Source organism: Herpailurus yagouaroundi, unplaced genomic scaffold (genome assembly GCF_014898765.1).
Source record: "Herpailurus yagouaroundi ecotype Mexico unplaced genomic scaffold, PumYag 190, whole genome shotgun sequence".
NCBI lineage: Eukaryota > Metazoa > Chordata > Mammalia > Carnivora > Felidae > Herpailurus > Herpailurus yagouaroundi.
Genome location: NW_024412421.1, coordinates 4,301,249 through 4,311,707, shown reverse-complemented (window position 1 = coordinate 4,311,707; position 10,459 = coordinate 4,301,249). Strand labels below are relative to the sequence as shown.

Genomic DNA, 10,459 nt, shown 5'->3' with positions numbered 1-10,459 from the left:
TCTCTCTCTCTCTCTCTCTCTCTCTCTCTCTCTCTCTCTCTCTCTCTCTGCCTCTCCCTTGCTCATGCTCTCTCAAAAATAAACAAACATCAAAAAAAAAAAAAAGTCCCTTTCTTTTCGTCCTTCAGTAGCATTTCCACGAGGGAATGATGATATTCACCACAGTATTACCTGGAATATGGAAAAACTGAGAAACAACTCAATGTCCATCAATGGAATCCAATTAAATAATCACAGCAGTACTCACTGACCTTCTCTTAAATTATAGCCAATAAGCCATAGAAAAGAATGAAGTAGAGCTATATGAGCCAATAGAGGAAAATCTGAGATTTGTTAAGTTTAAAAGAAAAAGCATAATGTGTTTCACAAGATTCATTTTATGTTCATTCAAAAGACACACACACACGTTTCTATCTTCATTCCAAATTTTCTAGGAGAATTGTTAACAGCAATTACCGATCACCTTAAGGACAGGGCATGACAGGACAGTTAGGGAGACTAAAGGTTTTTTTCACATCATGCTGTACTAGTATATGCTTCTTTCTAAACCACCAGTGTATATTTGTTTGTCTGCTTTTCTAAAGGGGTTATTATCAACTCAAAGAGCTTATATGCCATTTGTCATTTTTAAAATATTTTCCCAAGTGTGTGTGCGTGTGTGTGTGTGTATTTCCCCACACCCCCAACCCATAAAACAGGATTTATATACCATACTGTTTACTGTGATTAAATCTAGTGAGTGAATTGGGGGTGGGTGGGGATTCCCTTTTTTTAAATGTATACATTTATATAGTCTACCTTGCAAAAAATACATGCATATTAATTCCCATTATGCGTGCGTGCGCATGCATGCATACACATATATTTAAAAAAAATTTTTTTTAAGTAAGCTCTATGCCCAATGTGGGGCTTTGGGCTTGAACTCATGACCCTGAGATCAAGAGTTGCATGCTCTACCAACTAAGCCAGCCAGGTGCCCCATGGTTGTATATTATTATTGCTTTTTTTAAGTTTATTTTATTTATGTATTTATTTTGAGAAAGAAAGGCACAGAGAAAAAAGGAGAGAGAGAGAATCTGAAGTAGGCTCCATGCTGTCAGCACACAGCCTGATGCAGGGCTCAACCTCAAAAACCCATGAGATCATCCATGAGCGGCAACCAGCTGGACACTTAACCAACTGAGCCACCCAGGCGCCCCAGCCCACCACTGTATATTTTTATAACAAGATCTTTATAACAATTAATATTCGCTGAAGAAAACTAACATTTAAAGGAGAAAAAGACTCAAGTATCTAGCCTCACACATCAAAAGGTTATATACCTAGTCACTGGAGACCCTGAGCAACCGTAGAAGGAACTCAGGGGTCAGCCTGTGAGCAGCACTGACCCCTGGGGACAAAGAGGGACCCCAAATTCACACACACAGCAACAGACACATGACACAACATTTGGGAAGCTACTACATGCCTGACACAGTATGTGTATTGAGTTTCTGTTGGTGTCTGACTCACCCTTTCTAGGGATTTACAGACTTAGATGTGTGTGTATACAAGACAAGTTTCTGGAAGAATACACAAAAGCTGCTGCAGTCCTCTGGGGAGGGGGGACTCTGAGGTGCTGGGATTTATATGCTGTACAGTCCGATTTTTCTGAAATGCACGTAGGCACCAAGAGACGTAACTAACAGCAAGCCCCGGGGCGATCCTGGTGCAGTCTGAACATCTTCAAGGAGGCTCTAGAAGCCGATTTTTACAAAGAAATTGCCACACACACACACACACACACACACACACACACACACACACACACTGGTGCTCCTGCATTTCCAGCTGCCAGCTAGACACCCCTACCTAGATGTCACCACAAAATCAATGAATCCCAAACTAAATTCCTTATCTTTCTCCAAAACCTATTCCTTCTCCTTGTGTTTTCCTCCTTGAATTACTGTTTCCCCAAATGGAAACTTCAGTCTTTCCTGGTTCATCCTTCTTCCTCATCCTCTGGAGCTAACAGGTCTCCATATGCTGTCCCTCCTACAAACACACACAAACAAAAAACTTCCAAATCAGACTGTGTGCTGCCTTGCAGCTCCAGTCCTTTCTCTCTCTCTGTCTCTCAGTGCTCAGACTCTACAGCAGCCTCCAAACTGGCCTCCCTGCCCCTGGCCTCTCCCTTCTTTAGGCCATCTTCCACTTCCTCAACCGACTTGCTTCACCTCCAAACTCCTTATCAGGACACTTCCTCCCTTTTTAGGCTCTTCTCCCCAGTATGGCCACCAGAACTTCCAGGCCTTCTCAAGAACCCTAATCCTGCCTGGGCAGGACTGTGTCTGGAAGACCTTCTCACTCAGCCTTTGAGAGCTCAAGTGTTACCTCCTCGATCAACTTCCCAGACACGACATTCCTTTGGATCCTCTTCAGTGCTTCTGAACCGCTCTGGTCCAGTCCTGCTTCCCGCCTAGCAGTCAACCCCAGAGCCATTACCTGCCTCCAGGCCTCCTCATTCGGACTCGGCTCTCCTGGCTTCATTCGGCTGTGTGCCCAGATCCAGGATGCAGCACAGAAATGCCTCTTTAGGAAGGGACCCTCAGATCACTGGTGTACATCTATCCACACCCACGTCCACATGGTGATAAAAATGGCGATGATATGCCTTAAAAGGAGCTCAGTACCAGGATCCAAGGAGAGGGACACCCACACAGTGTGGGTCAAAATGTCAGAACAAGAAAGGAGGAGCAATTTGGCCCAAGAGCTAGAGATGTCCATCAGAGGTAAAGATGGCTATTCTACTTTGTCAAATGCAGCCTAAGGAGACAAGTCTGCACATGCACGGAGATACGGCTACAAGAAAATATCCACGGTGAACATGTAGGTTTTTTCAAAGCCAAGGCTTAGAAGTATTTCAAAAGTGGAATACCTTATTATCCTAAATTTTAAGGTCTGCACCATGTGTATGATCTTCTACAATATTGATAAGGATACAGCAAGGTTGCTTGAAAAAAAGCCATGCCTAAGGAAGATCACCAGTATCCAAGCTAAAGAAAAAGCCCTCTATCTCTTCTATTTATTGACAAGAAATATATTCATACCCCCAAGTAATTCTCACTGTACTCTAAAGACGTAAAAGGAGGGAGAGGGGCATCTGGGTGGCTCAGTCAGTTAAGCGTCTGACTCTTGATTTCAGCTCAGGTCACAGTCTCCCCGTTAGTGGGTCTGAGACCTGTGTCGGGCTCTGCACTGACAGCGTGGAACCTGCTGGGGATCTTCTCTCTCCCTCTCTCTCTCTGCCCCCCCCCGCCCCTCCCCCCCCCCCCCCCCAAAAATTAATAAATAAACATTGAAAAAATAAATAAATAAGGGTGCCTGGGTGGCTCAGTCGGTTAAGTGTTCGACTTCGGCCCAGGTCATGATCTCGCGGTTTGTGAGTTCGAGCCCCACTTCAGGCTCTGTGCCGACAGTTCAGAGCCTGGAGCTTGCTTTAGATTCTGTGTCTCCCCCCTCTCTCTGCCCCTCCCATGCTCATGCTCTGTCTCTGTCTCTCCATAATAAATAAATGTCAAAAAAAATCAAAAAGAAAAAAAAATAAATAAAAGGAGGGAGAAAATATGGATGATGGCATAAAATTATTCAAAAGGGAAAATGGTCTACGGTCTTACTTCTGCAAACTTTGCAGGCATTTAAAACTGTTACTCATAGTTAAGGAGTGTCCCGTTTGCCCTGTCAACCCCTTCTTGGTTAGGACATGGGAGTGAAAGTGCAGGGAACAGATCCTGCCTCTGTGTCCTAGAGTATAAAGTTTTCATTTTTCTTCATCTTTTCGGAAGCGCTCATACCTGCTTTCCTAGAAATGAGAGCATTCCTTTCGATGCCATCGTCTGTTGCTCTCGGTTTCTGGAGCACAGCTTTATTAGGCCAGTGTTTCACAAGGATGGCTTTTTCATTTCATTTCCTCTCTGTCCCTTCGCCCTTTACTGCTCTGAAGAGAGATAATGAAAACCATCTGACTTGTTTCCCCAAGACTCTTACTTTTGACACCCTCCCCAGGCACTACTTTCAAGCAATTATAAGGTAAAGGAGAAGAGAGAAAAAAGGGAAGGACTTGCTTTATCTAATTCAGCCATTAAATTCTTTCCCCTTCCAGTAAAAATTCTGAACAACTCCGTGACTCTGAGTACATCTAAGAAAGTCGGGACAACGCTGGGAAGCTCAAAGAATAGTTGATAGCATTCCCTAAACGAGATCAAATATCTTGAAATAAAAGTTTAGTTATTAAGTTTACTCCCCAAAGGGGAGGTCTTCAAATATTTGCTGAGTGGAAAAAACAAATAAATGAGGTTGAATCTTTCCTTATTGGCAAGGTCCAAATGCCAATGAAAGTAGTTCACTCTACAGAAGTTTGTTACAGTCTTAAAGAGAACGATAGAGTGTGGATGTGTTTACATGCAACTCTGATACCAAAATTTTACTTTTTATTTATTCATTTATGTATTTATCTTTGATGGAGGGGCTGGTATTTAAGAACAAACACTGCTCTATAAATATATAAGCACTGGGAATGTCTTCCCCTGTGCTGGGGTTCTGATAAAAAAGGCACAGAACCAACACAGGGGTACCTCACTTTCGAGGACTACTACTCATGAAAATCCAGATATCTAAAACATATTAGAGGTGACTATTTGCTTAATAAAGAATTTATAGCAAACAGGGTAAACTCCTGATGCACATTTAAAGTACTGTAACTATGGACAATGATTACCTTGGCTAATGGACCTGGGAATTAGCCTAACATGGAGAAAGGCTTCCATAATCTACTGCTTTTTTTCCTGAACTGTTGAGATCTTTCAGATAAGTATTGTTATTGTTCACAGAACTTTTTTTTTTTTTTTGAGAGAGAGTGAGCATGTGAGCCAGGGACAGGGGCAGAAGGGAGGAGAGAGAGAGAGGGAGAGACAGAGAGACAGAGAATCTTAAGCAGGTTCCATGCTCAGCCCAGAGCCTGACACAGGGCTCAATCCCATAAACGCTGGAATAGGGCCTGAGCTGAAATTAAGAGTTGGATATTTAACCGACTGAGCCACCCAGGTGCCCGTATTGACAGACTTTTAAAGTTGAAGTGAAAAAAATGAAAACAAATGGATTTCACAAAGAATTTTACACATTCACAGAAAACCTACTGTGTACGTCAACCTAGGGTAACTTTATGAGGTCCTATATTCTTTCAGAATTACCAATATAATAAACTCTGAAACAAAGAATGGGAATTTACAGCTGTTTGGAAAAGTACGTGGGGGGGGGGGACATAAAAATCACCTATAGCTCCACCCCCTCTAACAGCAGCAAACACAGCAGGGGGTGAGTATGCGCCAGACATACACACTGCCAAACACCTGCTGCAAATTGCTTTCTTTACTCCACACAGCACGTTAGAGTCAGTGGACAAACACAGTGGTCACCTGATACTGTAAGGAAGAATCTTCAATTACCACATATTATTCCAGGATATGACTATACCATAATTTATTCTACCAGTCCTTTATCGCTGGGCATTCAGGCTGCTTCCAATTTTTCACTACTATAATTAACATGATAATGCTACCTTTGCACATAAATCTGTAATCAACCCTAATTTTTCTCTTAGAATAAATTCTTAGGGGGGAAAAAAAAAGAATAAATTCTTAGGGGGCACCTGGGTGGCTCAGTGGGTTGAGTATCCAACTTGAGCTCAAGTAATGATCTCATGGTTCATGAGTTCGAGCCCTGAGTCAGGCTTGTGGCTGTTAGCACAGAACCCGCTTTGGATCCTCTGTCTCCCTCTCTCTCTGCTCCTCCCCTGCTGGTGCTCTCTCTCTCAAAAATAAATAAACCTTTAAAAAAAAAAAAAAAAGAATAAATTCTTAGAAGTGGAATCCCCTTGGTTAAAAGTTATGAACAGTTAAAACTTTTGAAGAAAATTTCCAAAATACCCTCTACCAGAATGGACGCTGACGTAGCCTCCCACAGAAATACATGAAGACCCTTCCCCAAACTCCACAGCAACGGGAGGTATTTTGGGTTTAGTCTTTGATTCCTAATATGGTTAGAAATGTTCTCCATGTTTACTGAACACTGTATTCTTTCTTTTTCAACTCATTTCAATAAGCTATTTGATGGAATTGACATAGTAGCTTAAAGAGTATCAGTTGGAATCTGACCTGGGTGGGGCTTTACGTCTCCAGGCCCGTGTCCCATCTGGGCAGTGAGGATCATGGCACTTATCTTGGCAGGTTTCTAGAGGGATTCAACAGGAGCACGGGCGGGATTTAGCACAGGGTTTATGGCTTACTTAAGTACATAGTAAACCCTCAGTACGTATCATTTATCACTAATTCTCATTAACAAATATTTGTTGACTACTACAAAGTGGGAGGCACTAAGCTAGGCACTGAGATACTACATTGAACAAGGCAGACATACCCCCAGCCGTCACGAAGTTTATGGCCTACTGGGAATTAACCTCTTTTTTTTTTCTTTAATTTTTATTTTTACTTTTTGTGTTGTGTTTGTCTTACTTTCTTTCTGATGCATTAGCGTTCTTTCCATATTATGGCTATTAACCTTTTGCCACAGACAGCAAATACACTCCCTGTTAGTTTCTCCATGTTGTGAAGTTGCTTCAGTGAAGTTGCTTCATAACTTACACTTATGAACCTTTATCTAAGAGGAAGAGACAGCTAAGGTAAATGAACCTAACTAAAATAAGAAAGGTCAACTCACACGTAACCTCACTGCTGGGAGGCACAAGAGAGTGTAGAGGAGGTGGTGTCTGAGAGCCCCACGCCCCGTCTACAGGAAGTGGCTCCACTTAACGCGGCCAGTTGCTGCCACATAGGAATCTGAATCCATTGTTGCCAACACTTCCCATTTTTTCAAGATAAGCCAGAAATCCTGACTTGTAGGTAAAAGTTTTATTTTACAATCCTAGCACGGGGGCCCCTGAGTGGCTCAGCTGGATAACTATCTGACTTCGGTACAGATCATGATCTCATGGTTTGTGAGTTTGAGCCCTGCGTCGGGCTTTCTGCTCTCAACGCAGAGCCCACTTCAGATCCTGTCTCCCTTCCTCTCTGCCCCTCCCCAGCTCGTGCTCTCTGTCTCAAAAATAAACACATGAAAAAACATTTTTAATTAAAAAAAATAAAATTCCTGCACAATTTTCAAAAGATAAATTACACAAGACAAAACAGTGTAGGCAAAATAGAGCACGTGTGTGCAGTCTGCTCCAGTTACTAGGCTATCGGCCTGTAGTCTCTGCTTTTCAGCCCTCCTTTTTCTATGTCTCAAAAGACTTTTTTTACTTTGAGATTAGAAAAATATCTGACTATAAGGAGAATGAGAAGACCAGCCACAGACTGGGAGAAAATATTTGCAAAATACACAATGTGATAAAGGGCTGGTATCCAAAACACACAGTACAAATAACTCTTAAAACTCAACAATAAGAAAACAAACAACCCAATTAAAAAATGGGCAAAAGACGAATAGAAATCTCACCAAAACAAACAAACAAAAAAACAAAACAAAACAACAAAAAACCCACCACAGATACCAAATGAGAGTATGAAAAGACACTCGACATACGTCATCAGGGAAATGCAAATTAAAACAACAAGAAGACGGTTCCATACACCTATCAGAATGGCCAAAATCCAGAACCCTGACAACATCAAATACTGGTGGGTGGGTGGGTGGGTGGAGCAACTGGAACTCTCGTACATTGCTGGTGGGAATACAAAATGGTACAGTCACTCCGGAAGGCAGTCCGGCAGTTTCTAAACACACTCTTACCATAAGATCCAGCAACCATGCGCCTCAGTATTTACCCAAATGAGCTGAAAACTTGTCCACACAAAACCTATAAACAGATGTTTAGAGCAGCTTTGTTCACAATTGTCAGAACTTGGAAGCAATCAAGATGTCCTTCAGTAAACGACCAGATAGAAAAACTATGGTACATCCAGACAATGAATATTACTCAGTGCTGAAAAGAACTGAGCTATCAAAGCCATGAAAAGTCATGGAAGAAACTTCAATGCATCTTACTAAGTGAAAGAAGCCAATCTGAAAAGGCTACATACTTTATGATTCTAACTACATGACATTCTTTCTGGGAAAGGCAAAACTATGGAGACAGTAAAAGGTTCAGGGGTCACCAGAGGCTGGGGGAGAGGAAGGGATGAACAGACAGAGCACAAGATTTTCAGGGCAGTGAAACCACACTGTATGATATTATAATGGTGAATACAGGTCATACACCACCAAGGGTGAAAACTAATGTAGACTATGGACTTCGGGTGATACTGATGTACCAATGCAAATTCATTGACTGTAATAAATGTACTCCATGCTGGTGGGGAATGGGAAGAAATCTCTGTACTTTCCACTCAATTTTGCTGTGAACCTAAAACTGCTCAAAAAAACAAAGTCTATAAAAAAAGTTGACATCATTTCTTCTAGTTAGTTTTTTTCCCCTGTTTAACAATCACTTACTTATTTGGAATTTTACTGAATATGGTCAAAGGCAGGGATGTAATTTTTTTTTTTTTTCAAATAGTTAACCAAGTGTGCAGCACCCTTTACTGAATACTCCATCCTGTTCTTAATGACTGAGTATACATTTGCCACCCCAGTCTGCCCAATACTCTGCCTCCACCTTCCCCCAGTAATTCTGTCACCCTGTGCCGCACCCACCTTGGGAACAATTCCTCTCCTGATTGTTCCGTGTGGTTCTGGTGAAACTGCACAGCAGAGACAGCTGGAGTCCTGGATAGAACTGGCATGGGTGACCCTGTAAGTGCAGCATCCCATGGTCATGGCCCAGGGACGGGCACATGACCCCAGCAGCACACACGGCGTCCTTCCTGAAGATTTTACATACTGACAGCAAGAAAGGTCATTTTCTTCCTTGACCTCTGCTGTAAAAATAGAAGCCTGGAAGTGTCAACAACCACACCTCCTTTTCCTCTAAGCTGCAGAAAGGAAGCCCATCAGCAATAGGACAGAAAGGAGCCAACCCTGAGAAACAAGCGAAGTCAGGAGAGAGAGGGCATTTGAGCCTCCTCTGGAGTCACCGAAGCCAGTTATCACCCCAAGGGTACTCCAGGTACTTGACAAAATAAATGCCTTTGTTTTTTGCTTAAACCAAGATGATTGATTTTCTTTCTCTTGCACTTGAAAAAGTCCTGATTTATACACAAAGCCTTTGTCTATATATTAAACTCATGCATAGTTGGGTCAGGTGTTAGGCTTTCTTTTCAGATCTACTGCTATTTCTATCTATTCTAGGGCTCAGATTACTCTTTAAAATTCTTGTATAAATCTATAAATACCTGATAGTACAAAACCAATCCTCCCCCAAACTCTTAGTTTTCAAAGTGTTCCTCACTATTCTTGCCTGTTTATTCTCCTGGATGCTCTTCAAAATCATTTTAACAAGTCACTCTCCTCCGTCAGAAAAAATTCACGGGGATTTTTCTTTGAATTACATTAATTAAAAAATTAACGAGTTGGTTTAACATCTTCAAGTATTCTATGTCACCACTGTAACGTTTTTCGTTTTCTTCATATTTCTGGCATTGTTTTAAATTATTTTGGGAGTTTTGATGCTGTAGTGAGTAAAGTCTTTTTCTTTTTTTAAATTATATCCTCTGTTACACAGCAAAGCTATGGACTTTTGTATGTTTATTTCATAATCGACCAATTTTCTAGCCCTACTTCACAGGCTAGAATTACCAAGATAAGGCCAAATAATATAAATAATTAACAGACAAATTTCATTTAAGCCTCCCTCAGTAAACTTATTTTCAATAAACATGTGTTATACATTTTGCCAGTATAAAGCAACATGGTAGTATCTTTCTTTCATTATAACAACGATGACGATGACTAAAAATAAAAGCCACAACTCTAAGTATGTGGCTTCCCTCTAAACAAATTTTACAAAGAAGCCAGTAAAATACAGTAAGAAACAAAAATTCTTTAAATCAAACAGAAACCCACAACCCTAATAAAAAAAAAAATAAAAATAAAATGTTGGCTCCTTCCCCCACCCTATTCCTAACTAGATAATTTTCTTAACAGAATAGCAAACAAAACAAAATAGAAACAATACATCTGATACTTTCATTGAGTGGCCAACCAGCATATCACAGGAAGACCTGTTTGCTGGATGTGCATAAAATTTAAAACATTTGATTGTAAAAATGATCTGGACCCCATACTGTTTCATCAGGTTAAATCTCTCAGACCAAATTTATTTTAAATACAGTAGCTCTCTGTTTACCACCTAACTTCTCTTGAAAATCTGCGTAAGTCCTCAGCAGTCCCACCTCTCTGCAATGCACTGTGAAGTTCTTCGACACTATTTCTTCCACTCCAAAGTGAGGCCTGAGAGGACGGCTATTTTAAGAGTATTTCTAATATG

At 41.2% G+C, this 10,459-nt stretch overlaps 1 protein-coding gene across 1 annotated transcript in view; it reads right to left on the bottom strand.

Annotated features, from left to right (window-relative positions):
• Positions 1-8,831, bottom strand: part of TENT4B (terminal nucleotidyltransferase 4B) — a 36,157-nt gene extending 27,326 nt beyond the window's left edge. The window contains exon 1 of the mRNA XM_040497984.1: positions 8,728-8,831. Coding sequence (XP_040353918.1) covers positions 8,728-8,816 — 89 coding nt within the window. The 5' untranslated portion in view covers positions 8,817-8,831. The remainder of the gene's footprint in view (positions 1-8,727) is intronic.
• Positions 8,832-10,459: the final 1,628 nt, after the last annotated feature.